This window comes from Arachis hypogaea, chromosome 20 (genome assembly GCF_003086295.3).
Source record: "Arachis hypogaea cultivar Tifrunner chromosome 20, arahy.Tifrunner.gnm2.J5K5, whole genome shotgun sequence".
In the NCBI taxonomy this organism is placed as follows: Eukaryota; Viridiplantae; Streptophyta; class Magnoliopsida; order Fabales; family Fabaceae; genus Arachis; species Arachis hypogaea.
This window is the reverse complement of record NC_092055.1, coordinates 13,799,360-13,826,270: the sequence shown is the minus strand read 5'-3', so window position 1 is coordinate 13,826,270 and position 26,911 is coordinate 13,799,360. Positions and strand designations below refer to the sequence as shown.

The window sequence follows — 26,911 nt, the reverse complement described above, 5'->3', positions numbered from 1 at the left end:
CCCTATGATGGTTCTAGCAGCAAATAGGAAAAATAAAGTAACAGTACTAATCAGAGACATTGGTTTCCTTAGTTTGAACAGGAGAAAGACAAAGGAACAAGATTGAAGCAGAGTAAGGATTAAACCTTACAGTTTCAAGAACGGAAGAATAGGAACCGAAACAACAACTCCAACGTTGGCTCAATCAACAGGACAGGGCATAACAGCAACGGTTTCAATCTAATCGATAGTAGCAGCGGTGGCGGGGCAGGATGGCATGAGAACGGACCTCGTCCTTCTCCCCCTTGTCGCGTTTCTGCTCCTCTGTCTTCCGTGCATCTCTCTTGCTTTCCACTCTCCCCTACCCTAATCAGCGTTGACTGTGTCTATGGTGGCGAAGGCTTCGACGGCGATGCTAGCTTCCTTCGGCGACGACGGCACGAACAGTAACAGCTGCAACGGCGAGCTGTCGGTGACTGGCGCGAGGAGGCGGTGCAGCTTCTCTTCCTCTCCTTCTCTCGGATCTCCTCTTTTTCTCTTTACTCGCGATACGACGGCGCAGGATCGGCGGCCGTGGCGAGGCGGTGACGAGCTACGCGGTCTTCCTCTCCCGTCAGTGCGCTCTCTTCTTCTCGAATCTCTTTCTCTCTCTCGGTGACATATGTGAACTCAATGAAGAAGGGAGAAAGAAAATGAGTGGCGGCGTTGATGGAAACATAGGAGACTGTGGGTGTTTGAAATTAGGTTTAGTGTAGGTTGATTTGGGGATTTAGTGTTAGGGTAATTTTTGTACTAAGGATAATTTAGTAATTGAAAACCAATTTAATCAAACAATAATCATATATATATATAAAAATATTGTTTATTCATCAAAATTACAAATCATTTTTAAATAAGTAGTCTAATTTAAAATATAAGATAATATGCTTAATTTTCTTTGTTCATAAAGAAAATAAAAGTTTTAAATTCCAAATCTCAATTATTTAAACCAGATCGTGTAAAATTCTTATTATTTCACCATTACCAAATTTTTTAATTTAAATATGAAAATTATCCAATAATTACATATAAGATAAAAATCTAATTTAATTATCAAAACCTGCTTTATTTAATTTCAATGAAATAATTTATGGAAATAAAATCTCTCTAATAAATAAATAAAATTTGAAATCAGCTCATAATAATTTTTTTTTAAATCTTTGGGTCTTACATTCTTCGAGCCAGTTCAGAAGTTCGCAGTAAACTGCACCTGGTTCCAGGAGTCTTTTGGAGAGTGCCCCACGGGAGCCGATGAGGAGACTGTGCGGCACTTTGCTTGTGCCTATATCATGATGTTGTTGGGCACTCAACTGTTTGCCGACAAGTCCGGCAACCGTATTCACATCAGATGGCTACCCTACGTGGCTAGGCTTGAGGAGATAGGTGCCTACAGCTGGGGTCTGCAGCACTAGCATGGCTATACCAGTGCATGTGTCGAGTGGCCAACAGACATGTGGTGAAGTTAGTGGGCCCATTACAGTTACTTCAGTCTTGGATCTTTTGGTGCTTTCATAGGTTTAGGCCTGTTGGGTATGATACGTGCAGCTGGCCGTTGGCATCGAGTACCACTCTCGGACTCTTCTATTTCAAGTTAAATTAATTAATTCCATGTACACTTGTAATGTAATACAATTCTGTCACACTTTTAATTAGCTATAACACCGATGTGAGATGCAGGTGGTCAGGTTACAACCCTTCCGGTAGCGAGAAGGGACCTAGAGTGCAGATGTGGAGACTGATGATAGACATGTTACAGGTCACGGATGTGAGTATAGTAACCGCCAATGTTTATTTAATTAATTAACCTTTATGACTTTGGAGCATTAAATGGCCTGACAATGTTGAAATATTTTTGCAATTCATCTGGATGCCGTATAGCTCCCCGAGGTACTATAGGTTGTGCATCCGAAGGTGTTGAAGCCTCGTCATACGACGTTATGGCGGTCTGTGACGTCACTGATATATTTTGCCGTGATAGAGTGGCATCAGATAGATAGGGTTTTACCGCAGTTCGGCGGAGTGCAGCCCCGTCCCCAGCCCGCCCTGAACATCGACTTTCTGATGTCGAAGGACGGGAGAGGAGGTGATCGTTGGTTCCCGTCCAGGTGGACGTACGGCTGCCAAGTAATCCGTGAGTAGGCACAGCATGCCAGGGCGTGCGGACACGGGAAATGAAGTGCCTGAAAGTATCTGCAGTCACATGTCTGAGATCCAAGTGAGACCTTGTAGCTACCCAGTGAGAACAAACCAGTCGGAGTCGTCTCTGCGATGGTGAACTCTGAGTTATCTTTGTCGTACAACGTCACTGTGAAGCACCTCGCTGTCTTTAAGTTGGCCTCGATACACTTCACCAGGTGTTGACTGAATTGTTGTCTGGTACCCAGCTGGGCCTCAGCCTCTCTCCCCTTGCAGACAAATAGTTCGGCCAACCTTCCATATGTTGCCTTCACCAGCGAGTATACAGGGAGGTTTCTGACCCCCTTGAGGATTGTGTTAACACACTCAGAGATATTCGTTATCATGTGCCCAAATCTCCGACCCTCATCACAATACTGTGTCCAAAATGAATACTCAATTCGGTTCGCCCACTCACACATGACAGGGTCTTCGGACCGCAGAATATCAAACCAGTAATCGAACTCTACCTCGGTCTTAGCATACGCTGCGTTCACAAGAAGCCTTCTTGCGTCTTTGCCTTTGAAGGTTAGGGCAAAATTTGCTGCTACATGTCGAATGCAGAATGCACGGTATGCAGCTGGAGGTAGCCATCCTCCGTCGGGAGCCTCAAGCGCGGTCTTGATGCCGTTATGCCTATTCGATATAACCAGCAGACCCGGCTGTGGTGTCACTTGCTGATGCAGGTGGGAGAGAAAGAAGGACCAGGACTCGGCATTCTCACCCTCGACTAGTGCGAATGCAACAGGGAGAATGTTGGAGTTCCCGTCCTGTACAATCGCGACAAGCAACGTTCCCCCATACTTGCCATACATATGGGTGCCGTCAATACTAACCAACGGCTTGCAATGACGGAATGCCTCAATACATGGTGGAAACATCTAGAACAGTCTGAGAAAATAAGCTTGAGACTCGTCCAGCTGTCCCCCAACTCGAACAGGGCTCGTCCTAAGGACGGCAACAGTCCCAAGCATCGTCACCTGGACTCCTAACACCTACCTAGGAAGCTCGTTGTACGACTGATCCCAGTCACCATAGATGAGGGCAACAGCCTTCTGCTTCGCCAACCAGACCCTCTTGTACGTCGGCCTAAACCCAAAGTGTGCGGCCGTGGCATTTAAGAGCACCTTGATGCTGACAGATGCATCAGCCTTAACCATTGGCATAATGAATGCCAAGATCACATGATAATCCAAACTCCTGTGGTTGCTAGAGATGGATGTCGCGAGGCATGTATGCGGTCCATTGTACCGTTTGACCTCCCAAATGCCCTTCCGCTGCCGGAGACTCAACCGAATCAACCATGTGCACCCATTCCTAAACTCAGAACACTTGCCCACATACCGGCGATAGTCAGACTCCACTACCTTGTACTGTACCCCTCGGCGGATGCTGTAAGTCTTGACACTTAACAGGGCCTCATCTTTATCCTGAAATTACTGACCAACCTGAAACTCTGTCAGACCTGCAGACCCTTCCACATCTCTAGTGCCAAATCCAGCAGGCTCCGCAGGAACCCCCTCCTGCCTCATGGTATCCAAGTCCAAAGATGAAAAATGTGGAGGGTACTGCTGTGTGCCAAAGCTAGAACCACCTTCCGCCCTTGCAGGCTCACTCGCTCCAATATCATCGCCACTGTCATCAGCAATCATATCGGGCTCCACAGCATCATCCTCTGGATCATCCAACAATCCATCTCCGGCCCCAGCCGGTGCAACACACTGTAAAGCGGTCGACAGAAATTTCCCGGTTCCAACCTCGTCGCCTACGCTGCCATTGAGATCAACAGCGAACGAAGGGGAGGCGACAGGCTGGACGTGTGGCTGGTACATAGGGACGGAGGAAGAAGCAACGGCAGGTCTGGAGCTAGAACCAGCTACCGTCCTTAAGGCGGGGGTATTCCAGTTTGAACCCTCGAGCTGGATACCACATCAACCAACTTTGCCAACAGCTCTGGTGTCCTCACTTCGAAAAACTGCCGGCGACAATGAAACATGACCTGCAAGTCCTCACACTCCCGATCGTGAAACAATCATACTTCACGGTTTCTTGGAGCACCGTGATTGGAATGCGATAGAAAAAATTCTTAAACCGTTTCACACCTTCCAGACCAAGTTTCACCAGTACAGAGTTAACAAAGTCATCATAGCTCGTCGTAGGCCTCACGAAAATACTGAGAGGATCCTTATCAGTGAACTTCACACCAAAACGAGTTTTTCTCTTAATCGAACCTCTGTGGTGAACCAACACTACAAAACTCTCCTCACTAGCCATTTTTCCCCTCTAATGAGAGCAACTCACGTTCACACCATATATATACAGGTCTGGTCCTCACTAATTTGAACTAGCCTAATTTGAATTGTACAATGTGTAATTCGAATCAACATCTTTTGAATTACATAGGAATTAGAAATGGGAAGTAAATCGAATCAGCCTGGTTTGAATTACTGTTACTGTGTAATTCGAACCAGGTAAATTTGAATTACATGTTTGTTTGACTCTTTATAATTCGAATCAAGTTCTTTCGAATTATATATAGATGTAGTTCGAGCTTAGCTGATTCGAACTACATATTACTGTGTTTTGGTTGATTGATGAAGCTGAATTCGGATTGGCTGATTCATGTAAATTTGACATCTTCTTGGCTTATTTCCGTTTTTACCCCAAAAAATACATACAAAATATAAACTTATTACTACCAGTTATAAATATATGTTCTTTTATGCTTATGTTGTGCATTCTTAACAATGTGCAGGATGGTAGGATTCAAATTTCGATTCCAAAAGCTGTGGCAAAATAGTGAAGGAGAGTCATTGTCGAGTTTCAGATGTACACCATAACAACTTTATTGTGATTAAGGAAATTAATTCTATGAAAAAAATCACACCGGAGATATAGATTCTTACTTTCTCACATAAGACCTAGATTGATCATGTTGTGAATTGGTGCACGAAATCACAATCACACTTTTGTAATTCCACACAACTAACCAGCAAGTGCACTGGGTCGTCCAAGTAATACCTTACGTAAGTAAGGGTCGATGCCACGGAGATTGTCAGCTTGAAGCAAGCTATAGTTATCTTGTAACTCTTAGTTAGGATATCAATAATAATTCTTAGTTTTAATTGAAATGAATAAAAGAACATGGATTAAATAATACTTGTTATGCAGTAATGGAGAGCAGGTTGAGGTTTTGGAGATGCTCTGTCTTCTGAATCTCTGCTTTCCTATTGTCTTCTTCTTCACGCACACAAGGCTCCTTCCATGGCAAGCTGTATGTTGGTGGATCACCGTTGTCAATGGCTACCATCCTTCCTCTCAGTGAAAATGGTCCAGCTACGGGTTTCGTAGGGCTAATCATCTGTTGGTTCTCACTAGTGTTGGAATAAGATCTATTGATCCTTTTGCACACTGTCACTGCGCCCAACATTTGTGAGTTTGAAGCTCGTCACAGTCATCCCTTCCCGGATCCTACTCGGAATACCACAGACAAGGTTTAGACTTTCTGGATCTCAAGAATGCTGCCAATTGATTCTAGCTTATACCACGAAGACTCTGATCTCACAGATTTGAATTCTCTGTTGTCAGGAGAGGTAATCAAACTCGTGAACCAGGAACCAAAGAGATACACACTCAATCTAAGGTAGAACAGAAGTGGTTGTCAGACACGCGTTCATAGGTTGAGAATGGTGATGAGTGTCACGGATCATCACATTCATCATGTTGAAGTGCGAGTGAATATCTTAGAATAGAAACAAGCATGATTGAATGGAAAACAGTAGTAATTGCATTAATCCATCGAGACACAGCAGAGCTCCTCACCCCCAACCATGGAGTTTAGAGACTCATGCCGTAGAAGATACAAAATTCAGATGTAAAAAATGTCGTGATGTTCAAAATAAATCTCTAAAAGTAGTTTTTATACTTAACTAGTAACCTAGGTTTACAGAAATTGAGTAAGCTAAGATAGATAGTGCAGAAATCCACTTCCGGGGCCCACTTGGTATGTGTTTGGGCTGAGCACTGAAGCTTTCACGTGCATAGGCTATTCTTGGCATTGAACTCCAGCTTTTGTGCTAGTTTGGACGTTTAACTCCAACTTTTATGCCAGTTCTGGCGTTTAACACCAAAAAAGGGTAAGGATCTGGCGTTTAAACACCAGTTTGCACTACCAAATCTCGGGCCAAGTATGGACTATTATATATTGCTGGAAAGCCCAAGATGTCTAATTTCCAACGCAATTGAGAGCGCATCAATTGAGCTTCTGTAGCTCCAGAAAATCTATTTCGAGTGTAGGGAGGTTAGAATCCAACAGCATCTGCAGTCCTTTCTTAGCCTCTGAATCAGATTTTTGCTCATGTCCCTCAATTTTAGCCAGAAAATACCTGAAATTACAGAAAAATACACAAACTCATAGTAAAGTCCAGAAATGTTATTTTTGCATAAAAACTAATAAAAATATAATAAAAAATAACTAAAACATACTAAAAACTACATGAAAATATCACCAAAAAGCGTATAAAATATCTGCTCATCACAACACCAAACTTAAACTATTGCTTGTCCTCAAGCAACTAGACAAATAAAATAGGATAAAAAGAAGATCAAGTTGTAATAGAATCCCAGTGTTTTAAGTGAAGCTCAAATTCTAATCAGATGAGCAGGGCTAGTAGCTTTTTGCTTCTGAACAGTTTTGGCATCTCACTTTATCCTTTGAGGTTCAGAATGATTGGCACCTATAGGAACTCAGAATTCAGTTAGTGTTATTAATTCTCCTAGTTTAATATGTTGATTCTTGAACACAGCTACTTTATGAGTCTTGGCTGTGACCCTAAGTATCTTATTTTCCAGTAATACTACAGGATACATAAATGCCACGGACACATAACTGGGTGAACCTTTTCAGATTGTGACTCAGCTTTGCTAAAGTCCCCAGTTAGAGGTGTCCAGAGTTCTTAAGCACACTCTTTTACTTTGGATCACGACTTTAACCACTCAGTCTCAAGCTTTTCACTTGGACCTGCATGCCACAAGCACATGGTTAGGGACAGCTTGATTCAGCCGCTTAGGCCAGGATTTTATGCCTTTAGGCCCTCCTATCCATTAATGCTTAAAGCCTTGGATCTTTTTTACCCTTGCCTTTTGGTTTAAAGGCTATTGGCTTTTTCTGCTTGCTTTTTCTTTTTCTTTTATTATTATTTTTTTTGCCATTTTTTTTCGCAAGCTTTGTTCTTCACTGCTTTTTCTTACTTCAAGAATTAATTTCATGATTTTTCAGATTATCAATAACATTTCTCTTTTTTCATCATTCTTTCAAGAGCCAACAATTTTAACATTCATAAACTTCACTATAAAAAATTTGCACTGTTCAAGCATTCATTCAGAAAATAAAAGTATTGCCACCACAAATAAATATTATTGAATTCTTCTCTTAAAAACTCGAAATAATTGCACCTTTACTCAAAGAATCTACTATTTTATTCATGTTTAATGATGAAGAGAAAAATAAATTATAGCTTACTTGGGGATAAAAATAAAATTAAAAATAAAGACTCTAATTACTAATATTCATATAATTCTTAAGATAGGTTTCTAATAATAAAAGTTATCACAGAGTTAAGATTAGGACTCAACAACCTTTATTTTGGGAGATAGATGCTCCTTCAATCTGTGGGGTGTCTGGTCCCTCAAGGGAGAGCCTCTGGCGCTTCAGCTCCTGTAGCTCACGTCCTTGCTTTTCTTGCTCCTTAAGCAATTTGCAGAGCATGCTATTTTGATTTTGCTATTCTTTCTTAAGTTGATCCATAACTTCTTGCAGCTTGGTGACAGATGCTTCTAGGCGGGTCCAGTAGTCAATCTGAGGGATTTCTGGGAGGAACTCCTGTGCCCTCCTTTTGATTGAGTTATCTTGCACTTGTTGTCCTTCCATTGACTTCTTGGTGATTGGGTGCTCGACTGGGATGAACTCATCTACTCCCATCTTCACCCCAGCATCTTTACATAGCAGAGAGATTAAGCTTGGGTAAGCCAATTTGGCTTCAGTGGAGTTCTTATTCGCAATTGTGTAAATCTCACAAGAAATCAAATGATGAATCTCCACTTCGTTTCCCAGCATAATACAATGGATCATCATTGCTCTTTTGACAGTAACCTCAGAGCGGTTGCTATTGGACAGTATAGAATGCCCAACGAAGTCCAGCCAGCCCCTAGCGACTGGTTTGAGATCTCCTCTCTTGAGTTGGTTTGAGACACCTTTTGAGTTGGTTATCCACTTGGCTCTAGGGAGGCATATGTCCTCTAGAACTTGGTCTAACCGTTTACCTATTCTCATCATTCTCCTATTAAAGGATTCTGGATCATCTTGCAATTGAGACAGCTTGAAGACCTCTCTTATTTTGTCAAGGTAGAAGTAAATAATCCTCCCTCTGACTATAGTTTGAAAGGTATGGAATGCAGTTCCAGTCATTTTCTGCTTATCTGTCAGCCACAGATTTGAGTAGAATTCCTGAACCATGTTTCTTCCCATCTTTGTCTCAAGATTAGCTAGAATTTCCCAGCCTCTGTTTCGAATCTGCTCTTGGGTCTCCGGATATTCGTCTTCTTTCAGATCAAATTTAACTTCCGGGATCACTGACCTCAGACCCATTATTTTGTGGTAATGGTCTGCATGTTCTTTGGTTAAGAACCTCTCTTGATTCCAAAGTAGCTTTGGAGTATTCTCTTTCTTGCCTTTTGAAGTGGTTTGTTTTCCCTTAGGGTCCATGATCTTAATGAGTCTTAGCTCGGTGATCATGGAAAAACACACCAAACTTAGAGGTTTGCTTATCCTCAAGCAAAAGAAAGGAAAGAAGAGGAAAATGAGGAGAGTCAGATTCGAGTTATGGAGGAGAGGGGTTGGCCGAATGTGTATTTAAAAGTAGAGGGGTGGGGTTTCAAAAATTTTGAAAAAAGATATGATAGAAAGATATGATTGGTAAAAAATGAATCATTATATGAAAAAGATGAGATTTTAAAATTCAAAATATATGAAAAAGATATAAAGAAGTTAAATATGAAAATTTGTTGATGCATCTCAGAATTAAAAGAAGATATGATGAGTTGGAAAAGATTTGGAAAGGAATTGAAAAGATAAATGAGTTTTTGAAAAAGATTTGGAAAGGATTTGAAAGAAAATTGAAAAGGGATTTAGAAGATTATTAAATTTTTGAAATTTGAATGTGAGTGCTGAAAATTTGTAACATGTTTATGCAGAAAATTATGAATTAAAATATGAAAGTTTGAAAAAATTTGAAGTGGAAACAAAATCTCCTCCCCCTGCCTTTTCTGGCGTTAAATGCCCAGAATGGTATCCATTCTGGCGTTTAACGCCCATATGTTGGCCATTGTGGGCGTTTAACGCCCAGCCAGGTACCCTGGCTGGCGTTAAACGCCAGAAATCTTTTATCACTGGGCATTTTTCTAAACGCTCAGGATGCTGCAACTCTGGCATTAAATGCCCAGAATGGTGCCCATTCTGGCGTTTAACGCCCAGGAAGGTATCTTTACTGGCGTTTTTGAACCAGTGAGCTCTTTTTCTCTGCTTTGTGCTCTGAGTCCTTCTGTAACTCTGTAAACTTCTGCATTTGGACAAATAACCTTAAAGATAATTGATATCAAACTCCTATAATTATTATTTAAATAATAAAAACCTTTGCTAATGACTGGGTTGCCTCCCAGCAAGCGCTTCTGTTGAGTTAAGAAATTAACCAAATTAATTAGTGATGACAAACATTATTTTTGGGCAAAATAAATAATTAGTGTTGATTAATTATAATTACTTATTACTAATTATTTATTATTTCAGGCCAAAACTCAATAGCCCAAATGGAATGAAAAGCAATAAACAATGATGGTAGGCTGAAAGCAAAAATCAGAAGCCCAAGAAAAAGCAAAGAAAGAAGCCAAAGGAATCAGATGGGCCAAACAGGTTATATGAACCATATCCGATCCAAGCCTGAGCTGAGTTCAATTCCCTCCATCTTGCTCTTACCAAAGCAACGTTCCTCTCTCTTTTGTCTTAGTCAAATCAAGAGTTTCAGAAAAGTAAGAAAGAGAAAGAGAGAGAGCTTCTTCACTAAGCAAGTCACCAAAGAAGCAAGAGAGAGAAGGATTAAGCTTGAAACTCAGAAGTCTAATCAGAAAATCCAAACCAAATCAAGCTTAGGTTAAAGGTAACCCATTTCCTCTTGCATGCATCAGATCTTCTTCTCTTCTTCCCAACTCTCTGCTCTATCCGAAATGGGATACAAAGGAAAGATGGTTTCTGTTCTTCGCTGCTATGTATCCACGGTCTTAAACATGACTTGGGAACCAAGTTGGTTTTCAAGGGCTAAGATCAAGTTGACCATGGAAAGATTTCTATGGTTATTGCTTTATGGCTTTCGGTCAAGATGAAGAAGTTAGAAGCAAAGTTTCTACTCTAAGGTTTAATGAGAAAAAGTGTATTTATGGGTTGGTGAAGCTCAAAGCTCAAGGTGTTGACCTTGGAGGAAGAACCTAGTACCATGCAAGGAGATAAAAGAGGTTTGTTGTTCATTCAGAAACTAAGGAGAGAAAACCAGTGAATAGAGGTTTTGTTCTGAGAAAGCTCTTTGAAGAAGTTCAACTAACTGGACAGTGTAACCTAATCAAAGGTGCATTCCGCCAGTATGAAGAACTGAATCAGAGGCTTGCCAATCTGGTTTTTCGCATAGCACAGAGGCTGTTGATGAAATCAATCTCCTTCATGTTTTACTGATTGTAATGTACTTTTCTAAGTTTATCTTTCTGTAATTTCTTTTGAGAAAAGAAATTGTGAGAAAGCTTAAGAAAAAGCCATGAGTGAAAAAAGGCTGAGAGAAACACTTGAAAGAAAAGCCTAGAGTTATTTTCTGATTTCTTTAGGTTGGTTAAGTGTCTTGTATCTTCTACCTGTAAGGTATCCCTTTCTTAGTTGGGTTAGCACTAAGAGTGAATAGTTAGGTATTAGCAAAGCCAATGTCAAGTTAGGTTAGAACTTGAGTGTGAAAGGATTGGGTCAATCCTGTGAAATTGGTGTATGTAATAATGTTAACTATAGTGAAAATTCTTCCACTGTTGTGGAGGAGACTGGACGTAGGTTGCATAGCACAAGGCAACCGAACCAGGATACATGCTGGTGTTAGCTTTTCTCTTCTCTGCTGTGTTCTATTTTTTGATATTCATGAGACAAAAATAAATTGTCTTGTAAATTTTCGCTGCTTAGTTTAAACAGAATCAAAATTGTAATTTTGTTTAAAAGGGTCATAACATCAACGAAAAGGAAGGCATAGATTCAACCCCCCTTCTCTAAGTCTACCACAACCTTCAGCTTCTTTATTGTCTTTAGCTGGACTTTACTGAGCTTTAATCTAGTCTCAATTTTGAGCATTCTTGCTCAACATTGCTTTCAAGATAATGCTTTACTCTCTGTCCATTAACAATGAACTTTTTGTCAGAGTCAATATCCTGAAGCTCTACATATCCATATGGTGACACACTTGTAATCACATATGGTCCCCTCCACTGGGATTTTAATTTCCCAGGAAATAATCTGAGCCTAAAGTTAAACAGCAGAACCTTCTATCCTGGCTCAAAGACTCTGGATGACAGTTTCTTGTCATGCCACCTTTTTGCTTTCTCCTTGTAAATTTTTGTATTTTCGAAAGCATTGAGTCTGCATTCCTCTAGCTCATTCAACTGGAGCAATATTTTTTCTCCAGCTAACTTGGCATCAAGGTTTAGGAATCTGGTTGCCCAGTAGGCCTTGTGTTCCAGTTCCACTGGCAGGTGACAGGCTTTTCCATACACAAGCTGGTATGGAGAGGCCCCTATAGGAGTTTTGAATGCAGTTCTGTATGCCCATAGAGCATCATTCAGACTCCTTGCCCAATCCTTTCTACGGGTACTCACAGTCCGTTCCAGGATTCGTTTTAGTTCTTATTTGAGACTTCAGCCTGCCCATTTGTCTGTGGATGATATGGAGTTGCCACTTTGTGGTTAATTCCATATCGGATCAGAGTAGAGTCAAGCTGTTTATTGCAGAAATGAGTTCCTCCATCACTGATTAGTATTCTGGGGACACCAAATCTGCTGAAGATATGCTTCTGGAGGAACTTCAGTACTGTTCTAGTATCATTAGTGGGTGTTACAATTGCCTCTACCCACTTGGATACATAATCTACTACCACCAGAATGTAAGTGTTTGAGTATGATGGTGGGAAAGGCCCCATGAAGTCAATACCCCATACATCAAACAACTCAATCTCTAAGATCCCTTATTGAGGCATGGCATAACCGTGAGGCAGGTTACCAGCTCTCTAGCAACTGTCACAGTTACGCACAAACTCTCGTGAATCTCTATAGAGAGTAGGCCAGTAGAAGCCACATTGGAGGACCTTAGTGGCTGTTCGCTCACCTCCGAAATGTCCTCCATATTGTGATCCATGGCAGTGCCATAGGATCTTCTGCGCCTCTTCTCTAGGTACACATCTACGGATTACTCCGTCTGTACATCTCTTAAATAGATATGGCTCATCCCACAAGTAGTACTTTGCATCAAAAATTAATTTTTTTGTTTGCTGCCTACTATACTCCTTGGGTATGAATCTCACCGCTTTATAGTTTGCAATGTCTGCAAACCATGGTACTTCCTGAATGGCAAAGAGTTGCTCATCCGAAAAGGTCTCAGAGATCTCAGTAGGAGGGAGGGACGCCCCTGCTACTGGTTCTATAGGGGACAGGTGATCAGCTACCTGGTTCTCCGTCCCTTTTCTATCTCTTATTTCTATATCAAAATCTTGCAGAAGCAACACCTATCTTATGAGCCTGGGTTTTGAATCCTGCTTTGTGAGTAGATATTTGAGAACAGCATGGTCAGTGTACAAAATCACTTTTGATCCTACTAAATAGGATCTAAACTTGTCAATGGCATAAACCACTGCAAGCAGCTCTTTTTCTGTGGTTGTGTAATTCTTATGTGCGTTATTTAGAACACGGCTGGCATAGTAAATGACGTGCAGAAGCTTGTTATGCCTTTGTCCCAATACTGCACCAATAGCATGGTCACTGGCATCACACATTAATTCGAATGGTAATGTCCAGTCTGGTGCAGAAATAACAGGTGCTGTGACCAACTTAGCCTTCAGAGTCTCAAAGGTCTGCAAACACTCTGTGTCAAAGACAAATGGTGTATCAGCAGCTAGCAGATTACTCAGAGGTTTTGCGATTCTTGAAAAATCCTTTATAAACCTCCTGTAGAATCCTGCATGTCCCAGAAAGCTTCTGATTGCCTTAACATTGGTGGGTGGTGGTAATTTTTCAATTACCTCTACCTTAGCTTGATCCACCTCTATTCCTTTGTTCGAAATTTTATGCCTAAGGACAATTCCTCCAGTTATCATAAAGTGACATTTTTCCCAGTTTAAAACCAGGTTAGTCTCTTAGCATCTTTTCAGAACAAGTGCTAGATGATCAAGACAAGAGCTGAATGAGTCTCCAAATACTGAGAAGTCATCCCTGAAGACTTCTAGAAAATTTTTCACCATATCAGAGAAAATAGAGAGCATGCATCTCTGAAAGGTTGCAGGTGCATTGCACAAACCAAAAGGCATCCTTCTGTAGGTAAATACTCCAGATGGATATGTAAATGCTGTTTTCTCTTGATCCTAAGGATCAACTGCAATTTGGTTATAACCTGAATAGCCATCCAAAAAGCAGTAATAGTCATGACCTGCTAGTTTTTCTAGCATCTGGTTTATGAATGGTAAAGGAAAATGATCCTTTCTGGTGGCTGTATTGAGGCTTCTGTAGTCAATACACATACGCCACCCTGTAACTGTTCTTGTAGAAACCAGTTCATTTTTTTCATTGTGAACCACTGTCATGCCTCCCTCTTTGGGTACAACTTGGACAGGGCTCACCCAGGGGCTATCAGAAATAGGATAAATAATCCTAGTCTCTAGTAATTTAGTGACCTCTTTCTGTACCACCTCCTTCATGGCTGGATTCAGTCGCCTTTGTGGTTGGACCACTGGCTTAACATCATCCTCTAATAGGATTTTGTGCATGTATCTGGCTGGGCTAATTCTCTTAAGATCACTTATGGACCACCCAAGAGCTGTCTTGTGTGTCCTTAGCACCTGAAGTAGTTCTTTCTCTTCTTGTGGCTCTAAGGCAGAGCTTATGATCACAGGAAAAGTGCCATCCTCTCCCAGAAATACATATTTCAGGGATGGTGGTAGTGGTTTGATCTTGGGTTTAGGAGGCTTATCCTCTTCTTGAAGAGTTTTCAGAGGCTTTTTTGTTTCCTCTGGTTCCTCTAGATCAGGCTGAACATCTTTAAAGATGTCCTCTAGCTCTGGTTCGAGACTTTCAGTCATATTGATCTCTTTCACCAAGGAGTCAATAATATCAACGCTTATGCAGTCATTTGATGTGTCTGGATGCTGCATAGCTTTGACAGCATTTAACTTGAACTCATCCTCATTGACTCTCAGGGTCACTTCCCCTTTTTGGACATCAATGAGAGTTCGTCCAAGTACTAGGAAGGGTCTTCCTAGAATGAGTGTTGCACTCTTGTGCTCATCTATTTCCAGCACTATAAATTCAGTGGGAAAGGCAAATGGCCCAACCTTAACAATCATGTCCTCAATTATGCTTGATGGATATTTAATAGAGCCATAAGCAAGTTGAAGACATATCCGGGTTGGTTTGACCTCTTCAGTCAAGCCAAGCTTTCTGATAGTGGATGCAAGTATTAGGTTGATACTTGCCCCAAGATCACATAGAGCAGTCTTGGTACAAGTACTCTCTAGTGTGCATGGTATCATAAAGCTTCCGGGATCTTTAAGCTTCTCTGGTAAGGTTCTCAGAATGACTGCACTGCATTCTTCAGTGAGAAAAACTTTTTTAGTTTCTCTCCAATCCTTCTTATGACTTAAGATCTCTTTCATGAATTTAGCATAAGAGAGTATTTGCTCAAGTGCCTCTACAAACGAAATCTTTATTTCAAGAGTCCTGAGATAATCTGCAAAGCGGGCAAATTGTTTATCCTGTTCCGCTTGGCGGAGTTTCTGAGGATAAGGCATTTTGGCTTTATATTCTTCAACCTTAGTTGCTGCAGGTTTATTTCCTACAGAGGCAGGTTGAGAAGCCTTCTTGAGGGAATTATTATCAGCACTTGCAGGTGTCTGATCCCTCATTGGCATTTGAATGCCAGGATAGGGAGATGGATGGGCGTTTAACGCCAGATTCCTACCCTTTTCTGGCGTTTGAACACCAGAACTGGACATGGATTGGGCGTTTAACGCCAGTTTTTCACCCTTTTCTGGCGTTTGAATGCTAGAATTATTCCTCTCTGGGCTCTTACTGTCCTCAGAGGGATTTTGGGCAGTGGTCTGCTCATCCTCTGTCAGTTGTTCCTTCTTTGACTTTCTGTTGCCTTGAGTTGAGACATTTAATGTCTTCCCACTCCTTAATTGAACAGCTTGGCATTCTTCTGTTATCTGTTTAGATAGCTGCTGTCTTGTCTTATCCAATTGTGCTTCCATATTTTGATTAGCAATTTTAGTGTCTTGGAGCATCTCCTTGAATTCTGCGAACTGTTTTGTTATAATAAGCAATTGCTGATTGAGTTCAGCAAGTCGTTCTTGAGGACTAAGTTCAGTAGATACTGCTTTAGCCTCTTCTTTCAGGGAGGACTCACTGCTTAAGTACTGATGCTGATTTCTAGCAACTGTATCAATGAGCTCTTGAGCCTCTTCAATTGTCTTTCTCATGTGTATAGATCCACCAGCTGAGTGATCTAGAGATATTTGAGCTTTTTCTGTAAGCCCATAGTAAAAGATGTCTAACTGCACCCACTCTGAAAATATTTCAGAGGGGCATTTCCTTAGCATCCCTTTGTACCTCTCCCAGGCATTGTAAAGAGATTCATTATCCTCTTGTTTAAAGCCTTGAATGTTCAGCCTTAACTGTGTCATCCTTTTTGGAGGGTAAAATTGATTCAGGAATTTGTCTGATAACTGTTTTCATGTTCTTATGCTTGCTGTGGGTTGGTTATTTAACCACCTCTTAGCTTGATCTTTTACAGCAAATAGAAACAGTAATAATCTGTAGACATCCTAATCCACTTCTTTATCACGTACTGTGTCAGAAATTTGTAAAAATTCTGCCAGAAACTCAGTAGGTTCTTCATGTGGAAGACCGGAATACTAGCAATTTTGCTGCACCATGATAATGAGCTAAGAATTTAGCTCAAAACTGCTTGCTTTGATGGGAGGTATACAGATGCTACTCCCATATGCAGCCGTAATGGGGTTAGCATAAGACCCCAGAGTCCTTCTGGACTGTTCATTTCCACTTAGATCCATGATGGAGAAAAGGGAATTGATGTGAGTTGCAAATAAAGTATATTTTTATTTTTATTTTATTTAATAAAAAAAACAAACCGAATAAATAAAAAAGAAATAAGATAAAATAAAATAATTATAAATTAAATATAAATTTTGAAAACTAAAATAATTACTTAATTAAGAAGAATTGAAAAACTTTGGATATGATTTTTAAAAGGGATTTTGAATTTTGAAATTTCAAAACTAAGATAAGATAGAATAAAAATTTTCTAAAATAAAAATATGAATTTTTAAATGAAATTTTCGAAAATTCAATTAAATAAATATGAAAGATATTTTTTAATTTAATGAGGAAAGAGAAAAATAATAAAATGACACCAAACTTAGAATTTTTAGATCAAAACAAAGAAAACAAACGGGAAAACTTTGAATATCAAGATGAACACTGAGAGCAACTTTTGAAAATTTTTTAAGAAAACAGAAACACAAAGGACACCAAACTTAAAAATTTTTATACTTTGAACACTAATAATTCGAAAAAAATGAAAGAAAAATAAGCTTATGCAATTGACACCAAACTTAAAATATGAAACTAAACTCAAACAGAAGACTAAATTATGAAGTTATTGGTTTTGAAAATTTTCGAAAATAATTTAGAAAAATAAGATAAGGATTTTAAAATTATAACCAAAAACAATAATAGAAGACTCTAAACCAAAAAGAAAATTTTTTCCTAATCTAAGCAACAAAATAAACCGTCAGTTGTCCAAACTCGAACAATCCCCGACAACGGCGCCAAAAACTTGGTGCACAAAATCACAATTACACTTTTGCAATTCCGCACAACTAACTAGCAAGTGCACTGGGTCGTCCAAGTAATACCTTACGTGAGTAAGGGTCGATCCCACGGAGATTGTCGGCTTGAAGCAAGCTATGGTTATCTTGTAACTCTTAGTTAGGATATCAATAATAATTCTTAGTTTTAATTGAAATGAGTAAAAGAACATGGATTAAATAATACTTGTTATGCAGTAATGGAGAGCAGGTTGAGGTTTTGGAGATGCTCTGTCTTCTGAATCTCTGCTTTCCTATTGTGTTCTTCTTCACGCACACAAGGCTCCTTCCATGGCAAGCTGTATGTTGGTGGATCACCGTTGTCAATGGCTACCATCTTTCCTCTCAGTGAAAATGGTCCAGCTACGGGTTTCGTAGGGCTAATCATCTGTCAGTTCTCACTAGTGTTGGAATAAGATCCATTGATCCTTTTGCACACTGTCACTGCGCCCAACATTTGTGAGTTTGAAGCTCGTCACAGTCATCCCTTCCCGGATCCTACTCGGAATACCACAGACAAGGTTTAGACTTTTCGGATCTCAAGAATGCTGCCAATTGATTCTAGCTCATACCACGAAGACTCTGATCTCACAGATTTGAATGCTCTGTTGTCAGGAGAGGCAATCAAACTCGTGAACCAGGAACCAAAGAGATACACACTCAATCTAAGGTAGAACGGAAGTGGTTGTCAAACACGCGTTCATAGGTTAAGAATGGTGATTAGTGTCACGGATCATCACATTCATCATGTTGAAGTGCGAGTGAATATCTTAGAATATAAACAAGCGTGATTGAATGGAAAATAGTAGTAATTGCATTAATCCATCGAGACACAGCAGAGCTCCTCACCCCTAACCATGGAGTTTAGAGACTCATGCCGTAGAAGATACAAAATTCAGATGTAAAAAATGTCATGATGTTCAAAATAAATCTCTAAAAGTAGTTTTTATACTCAACTAGTAACCTAGGTTTACAGAAATTGAGTAAGCTAAGATAGATAGTGCAGAAATCCACTTCCGGGGCCTACTTGGTGTGTGTTTGGGTTGAGCACTGAAGCTTTCACGTGCATAGGCTATTCTTGGCGTTGAACTCCAGCTTTTGTGCCAGTTTAGGCGTTTAACTCCAACTTTTATGCCAGTTCTGGCGTTTAATGCCAAAAAAGGGTAAGGAGCTGTCATTAAACGCCAGTTTGCGCTACCAAATCTCGGGCTAAGTATAAACTATTATATATTGCTGGAAAGCTCAAGATGTCTACTTTCCAACGCAATTGAGAGCGCGTCAATTGGGCTTCTGTAGCTCTAGAAAATCCACTTCGAGTGCAGGGAGGTTAGAATCTAACAGCATCTGCAGTCCTTTCTTAGCCTCTGAATCAGATTTTTGCTCAGGTCCCTCAATTTCAGCCAGAAAATACCTGAAATTATAGAAAAATACATAAACTCATAGTAAAGTCCAGAAATGTAATTTTTGCATAAAAACTAATAAAAATATAATAAAAAGTAACTAAAACACACTAAAAACTACATGAAAATATCACCAAAAAGCGTATAAAATATCCGCTCATCATGAATCCAAATTTCTCAATTGAGTTTTTTCGCTTTAGAACGATGATATAACTCATTAATGCTGAAAGGTTTGACGATAATGAGTTATTCGGTAAGTTAAATTTATATAGTTAATGATATTCATGCTAAATACAAGTCATGTTGGGATGAGAATGCACTAATGTTTTAAAATATTTTTTTAGTGTAGATTTTATTGGTGAGGTTGTTGAAAAGGAGGATCCAAAAGATTTAATCATAAATAAAGAAAAAGAACATGGAATGCTTCTTGAACAATAATTGTGTTGTCCTGTATCATTCTTTCCTCAACAAAAGTACTTTGTATTGGCGAGATAATTTGGTCCATGATATCCTTCAATCGACTCACCATCACTTTGGATATGATCTTGAATATGAAATTGCAGCAACTAATCAACCTTAGGTGGTTTAAATTTTCAACTTGCTTGATCTTTGGGACCAAGAACACGTTTTTCATTCACCTCCTCCAAATACATCCCTTTTTGAAGAACCATCTGACCACCGTACATATATCCTTTCCAATGGTTTTCCAATGCTTTTGGTAAAATAGCCAATTCAGTTCGCCTAGTCCTAGGGTTTTCAGGCTTCCTATGTTAAATGTTGCATCTTTTACTTCTTCCTCCAAAATATCTTGCGTTAGCCTCCTCTTCATCTCTTCAGCTACTCTCTTAGGAACGACCTTAGTGGTTTCCTTCAATTCTACTTTTCCTCTTGTTGTAAAAAGTTGAGAGTAGTGCTCCTGAATAAGATTGAGGATTTGGCTCTAGTCTTGCATCCACTCTCCTTCAGTATTTTTTAGCCGCTCTATTATATATTTGTCCCTCCATTAAAATATTGATGCATGAAAGAATGAAATGTTCTTGTCTCCACTCTTAACCTACTTGAGTCTAGATCTTTGGTTCCATAATTTTTTCTCTACTGGCACTTGTTTTTTTTTTTTTTTTTGAAGAGTAAATAAGCTCAACACACTAAGTGGAACATACAAGACATAAAACATAAACTTAAGCAACACTTATGTCATCTCCGATATAGTCAACCATCAACAACAAGGGTTGCTTTTGCACCATTCCTTAGAACAGCAAAACAATCTAGCAACACAATCCACTATATCTGTTGACTTATTCTGAAAAATGAACTCGTTCTTACATAACCAGATATTCCATATAACTGAGAAGAACCCACTAACCATGTTTTCCGCGCGTCTTTCCTCAAGGACATTGTCCTCCAGCTCTCAAAGTGCTGATCATGGGATGCTCCATGCTCGACCCATATAAGTAATCCACGTGCACCACACCTGCCATGCATACTCACACGTGACAAACAAATGTTGTACAGTTTCAATTTTTTTTACACATAACACAGATATTATCACTTCGTTCAATGATACCCAATATACTCAGTCGATCCTTTGTATTAACTCGACCTACAAAGACAAACCAAGTAAACAACTCTACTCGAGGGTGGTACTAGTCCTTTTCAGATTCCATTTGTGAACTTGTAGCTGAGAATATCTTCCGTCACAGTCTGTACCTGCAACACCTGCACAAATGAGTTAGTAATATAAACGCCTTCCTTATCAACTTGTTGTGCTTCTTTGATGCTCCCTTGTTGTTCTCTTGATAAGTTTTCATTTTAAAACTTTGCTATTGCATTCTGCCTATTTACAATCTCTTTATCAGCTCTCTTGAAAGTAGCCTTGCTCCACTTGGTTAGTTCTTTATAATTTTTCATTTTTTCCAATACCATATTCCACTCTCCTTCTTCTGTGGTTTCTATCTCTCAGCTGCAATTTTCATCATCCTCCCAATATGCTTCATATTTGAAGAATTTTGGGGTTCTGTATTACGGTCTTGTTGATAGAATTAGAGGACAATGATATGATGAAACTGCTAATAGTGCCGTTAGTGCAGCGTGTTCATGCATCAACCTCCAACTCCAGTTTACCATTGCTCTGTCTAGACTTTTCCTTGTTAGAAATCCCTCTCTTGAATTATTGAATCAAGTGAATTTGCTTCCTTTCAAGTCTAAATCCATTAGGTAGCGTTTGGTGGAGAGACAGAGACTGAGAGACGGAGACTAAGAGACAGGGATTGAAATAAATCTCAGTATTCTGTTTGGTGCAAAATGGGAGACAGGAATTGAAACAAGAATGAAACTCTAATTTAATTTGCACAAAGGGTAAAATTGGAATTAATTAATTGAAATGAAAGAATTTTAGGTATAAAATGTTATTAAAGTTTCAGTCTCCATCTCTAAAAATTTCAGTCTCTTGTGTCCCTACTTTTTGGAGGTACTGAAATACTAAAATTTTAGAGACAGAGACAGAAATTTTAGTACCAGTCTCTGAACTAACAAACACGATACTGAGTCTCAATCTCTCAGTCTCTGTATCAGTACCTCAAAACAAACGCTACCTTAATGCCGGTTTATTCACAAGTTCCATGAATTCCTCCATTTGGATGTTCGGCTTCTCCTTTTCCCGGATCTTTTTCCTCTTGGTGTAAATAGGGTTGGATGTGAGCCGAGCTGAGTCGAGATAGACCAAGCTCAAGCTTGACTCACGAAAATTAAGCTTGACTCACGGCTCGACTCATTAACAATCAAGTCTATTTCGTAAGTTCAAGCTCGTCTCAACAAAAGCTCATGAGTTGGCTCGAGCTCACGAGTTGACTCGAGATCAGAAGCTGACTCAAATAATAGGAACATAACCTATAATTCTATATCAATCAATTATAATTTATATATATTAAAATATTAAAAAATATAAATTTTATATATTGTCTATCTATTAATTATAAATTTTTTATTTATGTCCTACATTAAAATTATATATAAAAAATGACTATAAAATTTTAAATAATTAAAAACACACACACACATACACACACACAGACACACACATATATATATATATATATATATATATATATATATATATATGCATTTAGTCTATATTTTTAATATTATATATATAATCGAGTTAGCTAACGAGTTAATGAGCTGAGTTATTCAAGCATGGAAATGGTGGTTAGCAATTCAGAATAAAATTGGTCAAGCAAATCAATCAGAAGGAAGGAGAGAATTAGTTGCGAATTTGTGCTGGCAACTGTGGAAAGCAAGAAACGAGTGGGTATTTGAACAGAAGCGCAAATCTCCATTGTTGAGCTTGGAGGAAACTCGAAGAGCAGTGAGAGAGAGAGAGCGTACAAGATGAAACTTCTCCCTTTTTGTGTGCAACTCTGTCTGAGAAAATATGTTTCTTTAGTTGGATCTTTTTCTTTTCTGTACTCGGTGTAAGTTAGCCCAATTGGGCTCAATGCAATAAATTTTTACTGTCTTGGATAAAAAAAAAATGAACTAAGTTATTCAAGCTCAAACTCGCCTCATTTAATTTATGAGCTTAATTTCAAAATCAAGTTTGACTCACCAACTCATAAGTTTAACTTATTAAACTATTAACGAGTAGAACTCGAGTTCGCATCCGGCATTAGGTGTAAGGAAGTTTGAAAGTTTCAAAGCAACGTCCCTTTTTTGGTCAGGACTCAGGAGTAAGTGTTAGGGTTTTTGTGGGCCGTGAGGCGGTGATTCTGGTTTTGAGCCCAGGCCCAAACGGAGACTAGCTGGCAGCTTAGTTTCTCTCTCCCCCTTGTCTTCTTCGTGTTAAGTGCTGCAGTTAGTGTAACTACAGTGTACGCCTACGCTCTCTAAAACCTCCAGAACCAAAGAAGGTAAAAAAAAATAATAAAGGAGTGAAAATACGAAAAACGTCGTCGTTCTCTTCGGCATGGAGTTCACTCAGAGTGACTTTGATCGCTTACTGTTGTTCGAGCACACGCGAAAAACCGCTGAAGCAAAGTATGCGGCAAACCCTCTTGATGCTGATGTATGTGTATCACTCTTCATTCTCTCTAGTTTCTCGAGTATCTCATGTTCATTAATTATGTCTATCAGTTCATTGTTAATATGCGTTTTTTAGCGTATCAATGGTTCTATTAATTTTGTGAAAAGTAATGTATAAATTCACTGCAACTGTAAAATAAAATGAAGTTTTGATAAGTGTTTCTGTGTGGATTGTTTCTATGGGATGGAAATGTTTTTAGCCCTAAATACTCGAGGTTTAGAAAGGAGTTTATGTTTATTTTACTCGTCAGAAGGACTTGAAATAGATGTAAAAGTTGGGTCTTTATTGAATACTGGTGTGTTTCATGCAGAATCTGACAAAATGGGGAGGAGCTTTGATTGAGCTGTCAGCGTTCCAGGATCCCAGGGATTCAAAGAAAATGATCGATGGTATGTGTATTTACTAACTAAATTGTTGAGTAAGTTACTTGAAAGATATGTGTCAGGCGTGGGTAGTTCTTGATGTTTGGAATTTTACCAAGTAAATTGTTGATTAAGTTACTTAAAAGATACTGTGTCGGGCGTGGTAGTTCTTGAATGTTTGGAATTACTTCTGAGGTCCTTGATTGGGAATTCCACAATTTAGCTAGTCTAAGGGAATAATTTTTGCATATTCAACGAAATCAGGAGTAGGTTCAATTTCATTGTATAGGGACATATTGTGTGGCGCGTGTTAGATTTAGAGAAATTTTAAGGTTAATTCTTATGAAAGTGAGGATGGTCACTGGTTATTTTTCGGTTTTGATGGAATGAACTGATTGAACAGATGCAATTTCAAAGCTGGACGAGGCTTTGCTGATTGATCCAGCAAGGCATGCCACTCTTTGGTGCTTGGGAAATGCCCACACGTCTTATGCATTCCTAACTCCTGATTTTGACGCTGCAAAGGTTAATTTTGACAAGGCACGTGAGTGTTTCCAGAGAGCTCTTGATGCGGTAATGTGTTCTCCTATTCTTCTTTATATCTAATTCTTTCTGATAGATTTCATTCTTTGCTTGTACATCTACGGGTAACTTATTTGTTGATTATGAAACTGTAGGATCCTGAGAATGAGCTTTATAAGAAGTCCTTGGAAGTTACTGATAAGGTAATGGAATAGCTTTTGCCTTGCAGTTGTATCTAAAATTAGCTTCCTGTCGCTGGTCATGTTTCTGCTGTTTAGCGAAGGGTTTATCTCTCAATAAGATCTTAGATTTTGATTTTTTTTGGTTTATCTCTCAATAAGATCTGAGATTTTGATTTTTTGGTTGAATTTTTCAGATTGTTTTTTATTTTTTATTTTTTTTAATATTTAACTACTCTTGTTGTTGACTTGGAAAAATACAAAGGAAAAAGAATCAAAAGTGTGTGTATGTTTTTTAATACTATGCCAGATGATTCGGATATTTTCCGTAGCAGCTAATATGTTAAAGTTAAACATTGGGGACGTTTTCTATTAAATCAATCAAAATTGGATCATTGGCACCAGAAGTTTACCATTAGATTTGTCTGATCAGAGCAAAATATGTTTTGTTTTTCGTTCCTAATCATCTGTGTAGTTGGAATCATTTTGGTTCACCATGGATGATGAAAATTGTTCTTCTAATGTTGCAGTCTCGAATAACATGTTATTAGCCATATATCAACTTCTGTGTTTTCTGAATAGGTTTTGCTAAAGGCAAGTTTAAGTTCTTCCCATATGTATTTGAGGCAGCAACAGATTTCTTGATTCATTTTTGTTTGTTACTTATGATTATATTTAACCTATTTGCCATTGTATCACTTCTATTCTAACCAGTCTCTGTGAACTATGTGACTCAGGCCCCAATATTGCACATGGAGATCCACAAAAATGGGCTTGGTCAGATGACTGGTGGTGGGGCTTCCTCTACACCTTCAAAAAGAAAGGTTGGACTTACCGAAATTTCGTTACATTTAACTACATTTTTTTTAATGTTCACCAACTTTTTCTGTTTTCTTTAATCAACCACAGCTTGTGATGTCAAGTCTATGAAATTGCACTTTTGAGTATATTAAAATGCTAAAATTAGCTTGATCGGGATTGAAGATTGTTCTGTGTATAAAATCCATGTTCTGAGACATCATGCCTCAAATTAGGAAATTAGCCCTCTTGTTTAATCAGAAGATGTTGGAATTTGCATCTCAAGATTTTTTTTGGTATATTTTGACTAATTAAAGAACTACATCAACATACATCTAAAAAAATGAAAATTAAAAAGCTTCACATCTCAAGGATTTTTCATGGTCTATTATAGTAATAATATTTTTCGTGCTGATTTCTGATGCACGGGACATGCTTTACAGGATTGTTCTAGTCTTCTAGACTACCTATGATATCTCTCATTCCTGTCTAAAAGGCATGATTTCTCTGTGATACATTGCAGACACAGTTTCAATCTTTCGAAATTAGTAGCTAGGAAACATGTTCTAGAGTTATAAACTGATGTTGGTATTTTGCTTTCAATTTTTTCCTTGGTTTGTTTGCTATAAATTATCTGCAGGCTAGGTAGTTTGTGAAAGTACCACAACAGTATGGTTGGCTGTAGGACTGCATGTGAAACTTTGGTCAGAATTGGATCCATGGCCATCGTTGGTGGTACAATTGAAGTGATTTAGGTTTTTGGCTGTGATACTGATTCTTGATTAGATTGGGGTTGAGCTGTTGTGGTGGTGTATGTTGACCATCTTTCTGGTTTATTTCTGTTTGTGTTTTAGGTTTTTTAAGTTATGTTTTCACTGGCATTTTTCTTAGTTTTGGAGGGTGTAGTTGGGTCGGTTTGGGTTTCTTCTTTTCTGGCTACATGTAGCCTAATTTTATCCTCTCATTTCTGAGCTTCTATACTTATTGAATTATTGGGAGGAAATATAAAGACACTCAGATTTTGAATTGACAAACTAGGATTGAGTCGGAGAACATTGTGAAGGACATGCAGCGTTATTTATTTATAACTAAGCACCTTCCATTACCCAGATCATAAGTACTAAGGCTGAAATACTGAGTAAATAGGTTACAAACTTTTGTTCATTTGAAGTGACCCTCTTCTAGCATGTCATATTTTTTTATGTTGAAAAAATGACTAGCAGCCATGTGGTTTAGTTTTCTGAAATACTTAATGTTTCCTTTCTTTTACAGATTTTATGTATTGGCATACACATCTGTGGATCTTAGATACATATATGATTTAGCCTGATTATATATGAACTTAATTTGCCATTGTTTGGTTCGTTTCAGGAATCAGCAAAGCAGAAGAGCAGTGACCTCAAGTATGATATATTTGGATGGGTGATTCTTGCAATCGGTATAGTCGCATGGGTGGGAATGGCCAAATCTCAAGTTCCACCACCACCTCCAAGATAAACATGTTAGTTATCTTTTTAAGGTACCTTCACCAAGATTATTGGCTTAAAAGGTCATTTCACTATAGGTTTGCAGTTATAAAATAGGTAGCGCATTTGTGGTATCTGCATGCTGGCTATATCTAAAGGCTTGTCTTTCTTTTTCGCACTTAATGAAAGATATCTTTTTGAATGGTTTTCTTAGCTCTTTTTGGTTTTACTAGCTCGCGGTATAGCTCATTTAGCTTGTGGGTCAAATTGAATTGGTTCATCTCCATATCCAACGTATGAGTTACTATGGATTGATCTTCGACCAGCATTCCTTCATCTACCGTTTTTGCACAGCAGTGTCCTGGTAGGGCAGAAAAAATTGTATTTCTATCCTTGTCTGCACAATAAGACCGCTAATGGATTTCACTTTATAATGATAATACCAAAGAAAGTCTGAATTCACAACTACAATTTAAAACATTTTGTTATTCTTGCATCCTATCATCATAACTGCTACTCTTCAACTGATTGGAAGTTTTTGCAGGATGATTTCACCTTTTCGGTAAATCTTGCATTGAAAAAATATTTTTCTGTAAAATCCCGTACCGAAAAAATATTATCCGAAACACGCAAGCCATTATGCTACCTCTTCTTAAGCTGATTAACTGCTTTTTTGCAAGGGATGACAA

General features: G+C 38.8%; 1 protein-coding gene across 3 annotated transcripts; it reads left to right on the top strand.

Annotated features, from left to right (window-relative positions):
• Positions 1–22,511: 22,511 nt before the first annotated feature.
• Positions 22,512–26,700, top strand: LOC112784361 (mitochondrial import receptor subunit TOM20). 3 transcript variants are annotated; one of them, XM_025827540.2, is made up of 7 exons: positions 22,555–22,877; positions 23,206–23,284; positions 23,661–23,830; positions 23,935–23,982; positions 24,696–24,782; positions 26,128–26,275; positions 26,456–26,700. In XM_025827540.2, exons 1-6 carry the CDS (start codon positions 22,779–22,781, stop codon positions 26,251–26,253), a joined length of 609 nt encoding a protein of 202 aa, XP_025683325.1. In that variant the 5' UTR covers positions 22,555–22,778; the 3' UTR covers positions 26,254–26,275; positions 26,456–26,700. The 3 variants fall into 3 exon arrangements, with proteins under 3 accessions (XP_025683324.1, XP_025683325.1, XP_072085877.1); XM_072229776.1 differs by having other exon boundaries at positions 26,437–26,700; XM_025827539.3 differs by having other exon boundaries at positions 22,512–22,877; positions 26,128–26,700.
• Positions 26,701–26,911: the final 211 nt, after the last annotated feature.